Source organism: Thunnus thynnus, chromosome 15, assembly GCF_963924715.1.
Source record: "Thunnus thynnus chromosome 15, fThuThy2.1, whole genome shotgun sequence".
NCBI classification, from domain to species: Eukaryota; Metazoa; Chordata; class Actinopteri; order Scombriformes; family Scombridae; genus Thunnus; species Thunnus thynnus.
In genome coordinates, this window is record NC_089531.1 from 2,228,353 (window position 1) to 2,242,997 (window position 14,645).

A 14,645-nucleotide genomic window follows, 5' to 3' on the forward strand; every position below is an offset into this window, starting at 1 on the left:
ATTGACATATTAATGAAATGATGCATTTCAAAGGTAAATGTGGTTTTAACTTCAATAACAAATATATTGTAAGAAATAACATCATCATTACTTATTACTTTCATAACTCAAAACCAGGTTTTAATTTCACACTGACTGTTAAGAATAGAGGCCGAATTAATTTATAACATTAACTTCTTGTTACTGTAGTTACTTAAATATTTCTGTGTATTTTTATACGTTAATCATTTTATTTTATTTTTTTATGTGATGTGCTTTACTTTGTTTGTGGTAAATTAATAAACAGCTTTTTATGGTCAGTGAAGAAAAATATCTTTTTAAAGTTCTCTAATACGTCATTTCTATTGTTCTTTTCCTTTTAAAGGAACAGGTCGTCTTGTTCATGTAGAGTCACACAGGAAACAAACACCTGAATTAAGTCCTTTTCTCTAAAACCTCATTTAGGAACTTATAACCAACAGTCAGGAGCTCAAATGAACAGTAAAGCTGTTTTTCTTGCTGTAATCATCCCTCATGTTCATACTGACCATTAGAAGATCCCTTCATAATGACCTTACAATGGAAGTGATGGAGGACAAAATCCACAGTCCCCCTTCTTTGCAAAAATGTATTTAAAAGTTTATCTGAAGCTAAGATGAAGCTTCAGCGTCCAAATGAGTCAAATCAAGTAGATATCTTTCAACGTTACAGTCTTTTTAGTGCCAAAGTTCCTCTTTTTGTTACTATACTTCCACCGCAGCTCAACAGGGAAACACTGTCCGAGGAAACACAAAGAGGGAATTTGATGCTAAAAAGACTGTAAATGTGTCAGATATCCACTTGATATGACTAACTCAGACTGCTGAAGCTGAATAGAAGCTTCACACAGACTTTTAAATGACTGTGTGGACACACTGTGGATTTTGGCCTCCATCACTTCAATTGGAAGCACATTTGAAGGATCTTTAAATATCCAGTATGAACAGGAGGAATGATTACAGCGAGGAAAACCTCTTTCACTGTTACTATGGACACCTGACTGCTGGTTTAAGATTATAACATTTTCAATAAGCATCACTTCAAAGTGTGATCACAGTGTGTTCTGCACAGGACACTTTGCAGCGTAAAAATAAACTCATCAGTGCAGAAACTGTTTCTAAATGACCTCAAACCTTTATTTATCTGTCATATTTCTGTACTGATGTTTCTGTTAATTAGTGGCCGACACAAACAGTCTGATAAGCTGATATCAGCCAATATATTAGTGCAGCTTTAAGTTAGGTATCAATACAGTAAGAGAACTTTTAGTGACTGTAACAATTCTCCACTTTGTGTAGAAACAGAAGTTAGTTTATCAAAGAAAATCTTGTTTTGGAACAAAACTCTTCCATGTGTCACTGACTTTATCATGAATACATGTGTTTATGATGGCATGTTATAAAACATGAATCTTGGTTTTTACTAACTTAATGTTTGTTGCTCACAGGAACAACAACAGTCAGTATTGCAGAGAAGTCCAACGTCACTCTGACATGTCCTGATGGAGGGTCACATGTTCCAACATGGACCAGAGAGATTGATGGAAAACAACAACAAATCAGGCCTCATGTTTCAGCTGTTCACAAGTATCTGAATATACCAGACGTGCAGCCTGGTGACTCTGGACTGTACTACTGTGATGGAAAACCAGCTGCGTATCTAAACGTGAGCAAAGGTGATCAGTCTGAGAGAGGTGAGACACAAGAACTCAAAGACACACACAAAAATATGAAGGCAGGTAAAGCACAGAGAGGAAGTTATTTAAAGGAATAATCTGACATTTTGGTAAATTTATTAAAGAGTTAGAATAGAAGATCAACCAGCGGTGGAATGTAACTAAGTACATTTACTTAAATACAGTTTTTAGGAACCATTTGATGTTACTTTCTACTTCCTGTCCGCTAGATCTCAGAGGAAAATATTGTACTTTTTACTCCACTACATTTATTTGAATGTGATAGTTAAAAGTGTCTTTCCAGATCTATATTTTACAAATAAAACAGAGGATGTATTTATATTTGTAATTAATTTAGATCACTTTGTAGAGATCTGTTTCTACTTTGACACATAAGAGTATTTTCTGTTGATGGGTGTGAAAAGACATGTAAAATTCCAAGAGGGGTGAAAACTTTTTACAGGCAACATATATTCTGTACATGTAAAATACAGACAGGTGACAAATGAAAGGAAAAACTGGTACCACCACTTAGATCGACACCACATTCATATCTGTCCATTAAACATGAAGCTACAGCCAGCAGCCGGTTAGCTTAGCTTAGCATAAAGACTGGAAACAGAAGGAAACAGCTAGCCTGGTGTTACAGAGAGTTATATGAAGAAATATAACGACACACAAGGCTGAACAATAACAAATATGATCAGTTCACATAAGAGAGAAACTTTAATGCTGCTTCAAATTAAACAGAAACAATATCCTCAACATTCAAGTGGTTTAAGTCATGAGAACATTTGCTCTGCTTGATAACTCACCACAAAACTGGCCATCACCTATTTCCTGTTTCACAACTGATGAATGATTTCATAACTTTCTGTGGTAAAATGCATTTTGCTGCCCTGTTGTATCTATTTCCTCCATCTCACACAGAAGAAAACAGGACACCACCAACAACCTCAACTATAACTACAGCAACAATAACAACAACTGCACCACCAAAAACTAAGAAAACGGAGAAGGGAGAGAGTAAGATAAAACAGATCTAAATGTTAAATTAAACTGATTAAAGGTGATCGATCTAAATGAACAAAATGGCAGAAAACACTTTAAATGCAGTAATTAAACAAACAGATACAGATATAAGAGCCTGGGAAAGTTTTAACACTGTGTCCAAGTGAAACTACAGTTTCAATGTGGGAAGTCGAGCACACAACATGCTCAACATTCAGGTGGATTTTGTTGTGAGAACTTGAACCGTTGCTAGATGACTAACCACAAATATTAAAGTAGCGTTGTTACTTTTTTCTGTGAATCATTTTGTGACCTTCTGTAAACAGTTAGCTGTAGTAAAATACATTTTCTGCCCTGTAATATATATTTTCTCTATTCTGCACAGATGATAATGAAGAACCAACATCACCTACAACAACTTCTACAACATCACCACCAGCTGCAAACACAGGTATGACTGTAATAAATAAGTCACATAAAGAAACCTGAAAAGAAAATGAGTAAAATGAAACAGTTCTAAATGTTGAATTGTAAAACTGATTAAAAGCTTTTATCGATCTGAGAGCCCAGAGACAAGAACTCAACGAAGAACAAAACAACAGAAAACACTTTAAATGCAGTAATTAAACAAACAGATACAGATATAAGAGCCTGGGAAAGTTTTAACACTGTGTTCAAGTGAAACTATAGTTTCAATTTAGGAAGTCGAGCACACAACATGCTCAACATTCAGGTGGTTTTCGTTGTGTCACACTTACATTGAAAAAGGATTCGCTGTTCAGTTTATTTTATCTTTTGGCTCCTAAAACTGTTATTGTTGGAAGTTATGTTACAGCTCGTGATGCTACAGTCACTTCCTGTTTACATAGTTGGCTGTTTCTCATAGAGTTGCAAAATTAGAGGAGATATTTTTGGCGTTCCTGGTTCCGGAGGTAAAAATTCTGTTCATTTTTCTCACAGACAATGTTACACTGAGCACTTCTACCACTTGGATGGTTAAATCATCAGAAAAAAGATGAACAATTAAAGATAAAAAGTCAATTGTGTACATAAACATTTCAAGGTAGAAGTTTAGTACGACTCCCAAAGTGCATTTCTGCAAGAAACAGCCAATCACTGAGTTTAAAATCCACTCGTATGCACTGCTAACAGCAGGCAGAGACCAAAGATTACAGTGTTGAAAAATTGATTTTACAATCTACAGAGCCAAAGGTTTCTTCTCCATAGCAACAGCAGCTGAGGCTCATGGGTATTGTAGTATTCTTAGCCGTCCACCAAAATCACAGACAAAACATTATTTCTCAGAAACTAAGTGTAAATACTGTAAAGTGTTGGTCAGAATATAAACCTGTAGGATCATTCATTTTTTTCAGGAGAGTCCTGAGTTTCTATGTTCAGTAACATCGAGGAGATCGTTAAAGAAAATTTTGAAAACAGGAAGAACACTTGTGGAACCAGCGGCCCCTCACACTTCACAGCTATTAGATGGCACTACAGATGTTTCCTTGCTATCGATTTACACATGAAATGTTCACTAGATAAAACATTTCTAACAGTTAATGGTGCAACCTGATTTACTAAAAACTGAAACTAGTTAGTAGTTAGTAGAAGAACTTCACACACAAACTTAGTGATGGATTTTTGATCAGCTGGTGCAGTCAGCTGCTGTACTGTATATAACACGTATCATGTCGGGATGTTTGTGTTGAAGTTTTACTTTGCTTCTCACTTGCTCCTAAAGGTCAGAAGTCATCTCTTGGTTTGGTGGTGGGGATAGTTCTTTCCTTCCTCCTCGTCCTCCTCATCACCATCACCGTCTACTGTGCTCGGAGGTGTAAAAGACGAGGTAAATGAAGTCTGACCTGGATATTTACAATCACACTAAATTTTGATGAATACAAGAAAGATGTGCTCGTAAATTAAATGTTCATAATTTAACAATAAACAAAAGGCATTCTTACAGGATATATGATTGCAGCACATTAAAATGAATTATACCCTATTTTAGTTTTTATCACAACATGCAAAATTATAATTACTTAACATTTACTCATACCTCACTCATAGTACAGTTTATTTACTTTTTACATTTTAAATGTATTTCTTATTTCATGTCTCTCTTAGAAAATGTTCAGAATTTTATAAATTAAATAATCAGCTTTCATGTCAGAATTTTGACTTTAATTTTAGACTTTTGATTTAATCTCAGAACATTTTTTGCCGGTTGCCCTTCACTTCCATACACAGATGAAATTCACTGATTACTCCATAAAAATTAAAACTAATGGTATCAAAGTCAGCCTGTTTGTGATCAGAGTTTAAAGCAGATAATCAGTGATAATTCAGTAATAATTAAGTTATTCACTAATTTGTTTTCCTTTCTGTGGGACTGAAGAAAGACACTAAATCTACGATGAGATACGAGATGAAGGGTTGAACCCTACAAAGCGTGAGTAATGAGAAGTGTTTTTAAAATGACAACTTCCTCTTTCTATTATGATTGAGACTGATCTAAAATTAAATCCTACGCTGTGCTTACTGTGCCTGCATTCATGCACTGTCACTATAGTGACACTGATGTCATTCGACTATAACTGCTTGTAGTCTTCAGAGGGGAACTTGTAGCATTATAAGACACAGTTCATACAGTATATATCATTATAAGCTTCCACAGCTTCTCAAAAGCTTCTCAAAGACTCTTCTCACCATCTTACTCAAAAAATAATTAATCTGCTGCGCAATAAACATATTTCTTACCTGTTTCCTGAGGTGCAACTCAGTTTCTTACTGTAATCCAAATAAAAATAGGAGCCATAACAAGTAGTCATATCTCTGAGGCTGTTTTATGTCACTTAAACCAAAATTAAGATGTTTTATCATCTATGTGAACATTATTTTCCATTATTTTATATCTTCATACACAAAATGCATTTCTGTTTTACTGTTTTACAAAACAAGCAAGAAGATACTACTGTACCTTAAACATCAAATTTAGTGATCTTCTTTTCACTTCTTTTCTGGCAGGTGTGGAAAGCTCTGGTGGACCATCAGCTGAACACTGCCTGATGACTTTCTCAGGTAAATGATCAAACATACCTTTCTCAGGTAAATTATCAAACATACCTTTCTCAGGTAAATGATCAAACATACCTTTCTCAGGTAAATTATCAAACATACCTTTCTCAGGTAAATGATCAAACATACCTTTCTCAGGTAAATGATCAAACATACCTTTCTCAGGTAAATGATCAAACACTTGTACAGAACTGTCCTGCATTCATCAATGAAGAAAAAAGGTGGACTTTAGTATCTCATAACTGTGACTCATCAACTTGTAATTGTGAGATCTTTCTCTTGTAATTACGAAATACTGCTCTCATAAGTGAGAGAAGTGGCTTATCTAATCTGTGTAGCTACAGGAACTGTTGCAGGTTATTGTGGTGGTTGAATCAGCTAAGAAGCAGCCTACAGAGTTTTAGCCAAAATGCTAACGGCTGTGTTTTGTTGGTGAGCTGAATGAAAATGCAGCGAACAGTTCAAAGACGGTTTTCTTGTAATTATGACGTACTGATCTTGTATGAGATGCTGAGTCGTGTTATGGATGTCATAATTATGACATAACATTTAGATATTTTTTCCTTTGATAAGTGCAATGACCTTTATTATTTTCTCAGTAGCTAACAGCCGGATCTCCTGCAGTCTGGACGTGCTTGTTGAGTTAGGAATTTTCTGCAGCATGGCTTCAGGGGATGGCCATGTTGGTCTTTCAAGCGATTGTTTGTCACTTTGATCCAGACTGAAATATCTCATAAACTACTGGATGGATCGCCATCAAAGTTGGAACAGACATTAATTTTTTCCAGAGGATGAAGCCTGAGTTTGATGATCTTCTCACTTTTTGTCTAGCGCCACCATCAGGTTATAGTTTTTGATTGGAACATCTATTGGATGGTTTGCCAGACTTCTTATCTAGCAAAATCACAAGTGCAAAACTGATTAGCTAATTTTAGCATGCTAACACACCAAATCAGCATGTCAACCTTGTGAGCATGTTAGCATGTTGACGTTAGCTCAAAGTACAGCCTCAGAGAGCTGCTAGCATAGCTGCAGACTCCTAATTTTGTTAAAAAATGCAACCAACTGAGTGGACAAGGGTTCTGGTTTTACCACACATTTGTCAGAGGATGTGTTCAAAAGCACATTGGAAAAATTTGGACATGGAGTGCAAAGGCCTTTACTTGAAAATGCCTTTTCATTGGGTCATCAACTTATTGGTCACTGATGTTAACAGCCCACTCAAAAGTTGGAATAAGGTAATACCTGTGGCGTAAAAGGTCAGTTAGTTCTTTATAATTAATGTTTGTTGGTAAATGTTTTAATAGGTGAATCAAACCAAAATGAACCCACATATTGCACCATCCCTGATCTTCCACCAATGGGAAACAAGACCGGTAAAATCTGAGTACTCAAACAGGAATTTTATAATTGTATTTGTAACGGTGATATACAGTAAGATTTACAACACTTTCTGTATACATGCATACATGTGCACTGGATGAAGTGTAACACTGTATATGGATCCCTGTTGAGCAGGTGAAGAAACTGTAAACAATAAGAAATCTGTTAAAAAATAAATCAAAAAACAACATTCCCTTACCTGTGCCGATGGTACAGCCCAGAGCTAAGGCTAACAGGCAGCAGTAGATGTTCACCCGCATCCTCGTACACATCAGGATTGACCACAGCTTCTGTCTTAACAGGAACTCAGCTGTCTGCTTATATACCTGTGTTCCTCCAACAAGATGTCACATCCTTAAAATATCTTCTTTTTATGGTCAGCACAAACTGATGATTCCTTTTATTAGTCAACATTCTACAGGTTACTTGAAATACTGTGTGGGCATAGACATATATGCATAGATACCACATCAGGAGCTGCTAGTAATTGTATCAATGCGTAAATACATATATATTCTATCTGCTCTTACAGATATCATAACACTGAATTATCAATCAATCAATCTATTTCCCAGCAGTTTGGGTTGTCACAAAATGCTAGACTTGAATTTATGTGTAATACAGAACTTTATTGATCAAAAATGATGGTTTTCATATCAAAATACTCCTGTTTAAAGCAAAGTAACAGTATAGGCTAATATTACATTAAATTAAAGTCAAGCCTAGGTTTTGTAATTAGAAGTATTTTCTGTTTTCATATTGCACTGTAATACAGTTGCTATGATGATTTAACAAATACAAGATAATGCTCAGTATGTATTTTTCAATGTTTGCTCACTGCTCGATTTTGACATTTAAATATTATTCTGACTGTTATTAAACCATCTAGTAGACGGGACTTTCTCATAATATTACTAATAATACTATGTTTGATATTTTCACTGCAATCTGGGTTTCTTTTACACAAATAATCCATGAAGTAATCGAGGAGAAGGATTCAATCACTCTGCGCTGTCCTCACTCTGTGGAAGGTAAAGTGACGTGGAGCAGAGAGAGAAAAAAAATCAAATTGGATGTACTGACAGTCGATGGCGACAGAGACATAAAACATGTTCATGATCCTTATAAGAAATACAGTTCTTTAGCAGACAAGTTGCTGCACATTCACAGAGCTGCTCTCTCAAATGCTGGAAAATACTTCTGTTACAACGAACCAGCTGCGGATCTGACAGTGATCCCATCAGGTAACATTAGAGTTTATTAAAAGTTTTTTTTCTGTATCAAAAACAATATTAAAAAAATCTAATTTCCACTTAACAATTGTAAGGTTTGATTTGTAAATGTTGCATATGTTGTTTAAAGTTTATTGTGAAAGATTTTATGTTGTATCAAAGTATTGTGCAGCATGAAAAGGATGCATATATGACTCATAACTTTAAAATGAATCATATTTACTGCTGTTACTGTAATCGAGCAGTTATTTGTTGTGTTTGTAAAATTCTCTCAGCTCACTGTGAGCTGTAACAAATTCACAGAGTATCTTTAAGTAAAGCGTCAGTAAGTAAGTATCATCCACTGCAGGTGTTAGTGTCTCAAATAAGATCTTGTTTCAGAGTTCAACTCATAAACACTTTACATTCAAGCTCAGTAATAACAAGGTAATAAGGAGGTGAAATCGTCTCAGTAATACTCTGGTAATAAACTGGTTATATCTTGCTGATATCAAAACAGGAGGGTAATAATGTATAAAAAAACATCTCAAGGTAAAAATGGTTTAACAACAGTTCATCAGGTTTTATCAGAGTTAATATTTACTCAGTAATAAGGTAATTGTAAAATCTATCAGTAGACGTAATACTAGGTGGCATAATACTATCAGCAAAAAGGTAATAGAGGGGTGATAATTAGTTCCATGGTCTCACAATACTCATATAATAATATCAGTGTAATATCATCACATTCACAATAAACATACTGTAAAATCTTTTATTTCAGACCTGGAAACACACACAATAGTTTTGCTGTAAGAACCGCAGTAATGAGTCAAAGCAATTGGCACAATCTGGCCACTAGGAGACATTTTGGAGAGGTTTGGGGACACCAGTGACAACACAAACTAAAAACTGCCTCAATCCGATCAGGTCTAGAGGTCTGGAATTTTATACAGGTGTGGTTGACAAGATGTAGACGATGTGTGGTGATTTGCATAGTTCTGGCATAAAGCATGTCCTAGTTATTGTTATTCCAATATGACTCATTACAGATGAGGAGCAAAAACACTTTTTTGAGCCATATTTGAACTGTTGTAGTTTCGGTTGTGTTTTAGCTACATGCTAATCAAGCACATTTCCAGGAACTAGAAGATGTTACCTTTCAAATGAAGCCTAATACATGCATTGTGGCCTCACAGTTCTTCTGTTATAAGCGTTTCCATTCGGGTATGCCACATGGGTGAAAATTCCAAAAAAAGGGTGGATGTTAAGAGGCTCCGCAGCAGAACCACAAAATGAAGTAGAAACTGGTAGTTCAGCATTTTACATCACTGATTAGTGAATATTATGCAGAAATTACCACCAGTGTTTCCAGGTAATAACTTTAATGTTTAGTCTCTAAAGGAGTATAACTATAGAATTTGGAGGAAATGTGTTTGTTCATTTTCCAGCCCTGATTCATGGTAATTATACTGAGGTCCCTATTTTCCTGCCGACACAAGCCCAGCGGCAGGTAAACGCAGTCTTTATGCAGTTTTCATCCGACATAAGTCTATTTTTTGCGTCTGTGCCTGTTTGGTCATTTCTGGACACCAAAGGAGCTGCTTTATCCGACGTGGGAGGAGAGCAGCAGCTGAGACTGTGTTTATTAGCTGACGCAGTTCAGTTTTGATGCTTATATTGGCATAAAATTACATTTGCGATAAATCCTGCTCAGACCAGCTCTTACCGCAGACGCAGACGCAGATGCAGATGCAGATGCAGGGCACACAGTCTCCAAAATCACAAAACACCTTTCATTTATGTTAAGTTTTGCAGCTTTCAGTTCGCAACATGTTTTTTTATCTACCACAGGTTGACATGAGAATCAAAACACGTTTACTTCATTATCTTTGGCATATTACTCTGTTATATCATATGTCCTTTGTCATCAAAGTACATAATTGTATTACCTGTATTACCCTGTAGTTCAAAACATATTACCCTCTTATTCCCTTGTTATTCCTGAGCTGGGTTTTCCCTCAACTCTTCACTCAGCCAATGACTTTATCCTGAATGCATGACAGCAGATAATAATGAATTATAAGACATGAATCTTGTTTTTTCATTCTGCACATCTTTGTACTTGACGACTGATGAGGTTGTGATTATGTTCACTTATCTTCCAGATGCTCCTTTCTTGTGACCGGTGTTTCTTCATATAATAATTGCAATCCTCTTCTCATCATCATCATCGTCAGCACTGCCTTCAGCACCTGGATGACAACTGTCTGAAGTTTAAAATGACATGTCTATAAATGCTGTATATAATGTGAAAATGCATTAGAACTATTTTTGTTATTTATAATAGATCAACATTTTGGGAAACACATCCAATTATTCCCTTTCTTTCCGAGTGATTTGAGAAGCCTTCATCTGCCAGTTTGTTATATAAAAAAGATGTAAATGAATAATATAAAATAATGTAAAATGCATCTGAATTACATTCAATACTTGTGGAAAACACCTCAGTAATTCTGCAAACTTTTAGTAAGTCTGAGTCATGATCACTGAGCCATTAAAGCCATTTAAATATGTTTGTGTAGCAGTAGTGTAGCTGATGGTATTTCCTCTATGGGTGATGCTACAGCTACATGACAGATTGCACAATTCATCCTTGTACAAACTGAGCTCTAATATTCCTGGACAGAAGTGAACTTTTCTCCAAACAATCATCAGTCACCATCAGCTGCTCAGCATCATTTTCTTTCACTTTGTGCATTTTGATGCAGATCTGGAAATGTCTGAATACAGTAGAATAAATTCAGAGGATTGTGTAGACTTTTTGTTCTTTGTTTTTCCTTTGCATGATGTCACACTTCAGACATACTCTCCGCCCAACTCTGCACCACACACCAATGACTAGAGTTCCACATCCTTCCCTATTTCTATTTTTGTGCACCCATTATTAATAAACTTATGTAGGAGTCATAAGTGCACCTGCGCAGAGCCATCGCAACAAACCACAAACACAATGATGAAGACGCACACAAAAGCAGTTTTTCTGTGATATTGTGAAAACACCATCAGTGTGTCTGTATTTAGCATTAGTGACCCCTACATCAGTGTCACCGCTTCTCTGTTATGACACCAGATCAGATTAAAGTTCTGGAGATTAGAAAAAATGTCCCCTCACCGAGAGGTTTGTCATGCAGGAAACATGTCATGTTTCCTCTAAATCAAGATATATGGTTGCTGCTTAACATGCAGCTTTTGTGCTTAATCACATGTAACTTAAAGATGAGCGTATTCTTGCTTTGTTTGTGTTTTTAATGGTCGGGTGAAGCACCTGGACATTGATTCTGGCAATCCCCACCCTTGTATCTACTATCCAATAGTGTTGAATTCTTGTTCTACTTTCTACCTGATGACAAATGTTCACCCGTCCTTTAAAAGCAATTTGTAACATAAATATGCCTTAAAGCCACAAACTGTCAGCTCTGTGTTCTGCTGCCTTCTTGCATTCATTGTATTCATGTGGACTTAAAATACCTTTAATAAAAGTGGAAAAAACGTATTTTCTCTAATTCAGTTAAAAGTCTCCAATAATGGCCGGGGGTGTGGTCGACATGAATAAATAAAGGCCGGCCCCAAATACAGGCCGGGGAGGAAAAAAACAAGGATGGATTGAGGCCAAATCAGGAGTTGCTGCTCACCGCTGCAGGGTTATATGGCGGTGTGCGGGGGTTGTGGGGGGGGTGCTCTAGAAAGTAACCGCTGTGAAACAATTAGATATTTTTGTTATTAATCTGATTCACTGCTTTCTTACCAGCTCCATCTCTTCATTCACTCTCTAGCCCCTCTACCTCTTTTCCTCTCATCTTTTTTTAAAATGAGTTGGGAAACTGACAGCAAAGCCTAACTTTACTTTTAACGTTATCAAATGAAAAGAAATGTCCGCCCCACTCCTCTTGGTGCCTGTTATAATGTGACTGTGGTTTGTAGTAATGTACAAGTGCCACAAAATGGCGGTAGCTATAATTGAAGTACCATATAGGACCTGTGCAAGTGTCAGTGACTAGATTTTCCATAACACCAATGCTACAACACCATGGATGTATAAAGAGAACTCTTTAGACATCCATGTACAACACTGTAGAGAGCGAACATGGCACCTACCAGATGGAAGTTTGACGTCAAATTCAAAGAGAGAGTTTTGCAATATGTGGAGGAAAATTAAGGAGCGAAAGCTGCGAGACATTTTGACACTGACCCGATAAGAATCAGATACTGGAAAAGACAGAAGCGTGAGCTGCTGTTAGCTGACAAGAGGAGAGCACGGCTAGCTGGAATTGGGAAGAAGAAAGTTAGCTTGGAGCTAATGTTAGAGAGACAGCTGATTGATATTTGATATTTGACTGTGCTGTTAACTGGCTATTAATGTTTATATCCAGCATAACATTACCTCAGATTTGTTTAGTTTTTAACTGACACTGGCCATATTTCCCCTCCCGTACTTGACTGGTCATACTTCACACAAGTTATATTGAATTGTTTGTTTTTATTGTGTTTCACAATAAAAATTGGGAAGTGAAGGCTTTTAATTTTATTAATAGCATAATGCAGTAACAAAAATTTAACAGAGGAAATGGAAGCAGATCAGAAAACAGGGAGGCTTCGTACTACAATATGAGCGAATATACTTATCAAACAGAGGGAATTAGGAATAAAGGCCTCTCTCTAATATAAGCCTGCTTCCAATAAAGGCCTGGTACCCTCTGCAGTTGAGGTAAATAAAGGCCCCGGCCACTATTAGAGAAAATACGGCAAGTGTGAACATCATCTGTTTTACTGCTTTGATCTGACACTTTTAGCGTCTTTGTGCTATTTTAGAAGAATGACAAACCTGTTTCCAGCCAACACTACACAGTTGAATGTCTTTCCCACTGTTCACCATCATGAGAGTGTGACCTTAGTGTCTGTGTATGGTTAAACCTCAAAGCCTAAATATAGTCTCAAACTATATTCACCAAAAATGTGGTGGTTTGGTTTCTTCTTTCTTTGGCAGCTCTCGTTCAGTTTCTTTTCTTTGGTTGTTGAATTTCTTTTTAAAAATGTGATCTATTTTTGAGTTTTTTTTGCTAAACATCAGTCACTGTTTCTAACTGCATTTCCCACAGATCACCTGTCTGTCGATGATTTTAAGTTGATTAGTTTGAGTTTCTTTGACCTGCTCGTTAGTTTTTCAATGGTGATGAGATAAAGAGTCAGATATTGTTGTCAGGAGTTCAAGGAGAAATAACCAAAGCTAAAAGAGAGTAAATATTGGACATAGATTCATCAGATCAATTTTATATTTGCTGTTATTAAGTCGTACATGAAGGTAATTTATGAGACAGTGTTGGAACATACTGTATGTAGGTAAAAGTGTGTTTTTATAATATGTGAATGTCTTTGTGTACAAATCAAATCATCACTTTCCTAAAATTAAAAAGAATGAATCTGCAAACAAATGAATGAAAACATTTTTAAAAGATCTGTGAATCTAATTTGTTAGTTAGTTCATCTTTATCTGTTCAGGAAATCACATTGAGACCAAAATCTCTTCAGCAAGAGACCTGAGAACAAATTACATACATACAAGATCACAAGAAGACAGTTCATTCACACAAAACAACCATCACACACACACACACACACACACACACACATTAAAACAAAAAACTAAAAAATATCAGCGAGTAAAACTTTAAAGTCTCTCAGTCTCAGTTTAAAAACAATAATAAATAATATGTAATAAAGTCATTTGAGTTACTTTCATGTCCTGGAACTGTCCGTGTGAAACATGATCACACTGTTCACACTAGAGTTTCCTCATCAGTGTTCATTAACCACAAAGAAAGAAAAAGAAAGATATTTGAGAGGTGAGAGTGCAGCCTTTAAAGTCAGAGGAACACACGTATACACTGAGTTCCTGTTCTTCTCTCAGATAGAAACTGTCTCTGTTCATTGTGGTTCAGTCTGTTGGAGGATGAGGATGAACATCTGCATCTGCCTGTTAGCTTTAGTTCTGGGCTGTAATGTGACAGCAGGTAAGAACTTTACTCTTTTTAGCTTTAATAATAATGTTCATGTTTGTTCATGTCATAGAGTGAGTGATGAACGTGGTGCAACTCTTTATTTTTACTGGTGTTTTCAGGCTAAAAGAGTGCAGCATGATACATCTTATAGGAAGTATTGATAATTAATTCATTAATTAATTGAGCTATTGTTAATTCTTCTTTGTCTTCGGG

General features: G+C 36.1%; 2 protein-coding genes across 6 annotated transcripts in view; one reads left to right on the forward strand and one right to left on the reverse strand.

Moving 5' to 3' along the window:
* LOC137198158 (transcription initiation factor TFIID subunit 12-like) overlaps nt 1–14,645 on the reverse strand; it is a 153,598-nt gene that overhangs the window by 71,862 nt on the left and 67,091 nt on the right. The window lies entirely within an intron of this gene.
* Nucleotides 1–14,645, forward strand: part of LOC137198159 (CXADR-like membrane protein) — a 41,795-nt gene that overhangs the window by 1,640 nt on the left and 25,510 nt on the right. For 2 of the 5 annotated variants that reach the window (XM_067611823.1, XM_067611825.1), the window contains exons 3-5: nt 1,466–1,711; nt 2,624–2,719; nt 3,090–3,155. In XM_067611823.1, coding sequence (XP_067467924.1) covers nt 1,466–1,711; nt 2,624–2,719; nt 3,090–3,155 — 408 coding nt within the window. Of the gene's footprint in view, nt 1–1,465; nt 1,712–2,623; nt 2,720–3,089; nt 3,156–14,248; nt 14,445–14,645 lie in introns of those variants that run through there. The other 3 variants (XM_067611822.1, XM_067611826.1, XM_067611824.1) reach the window with 3 other exon arrangements.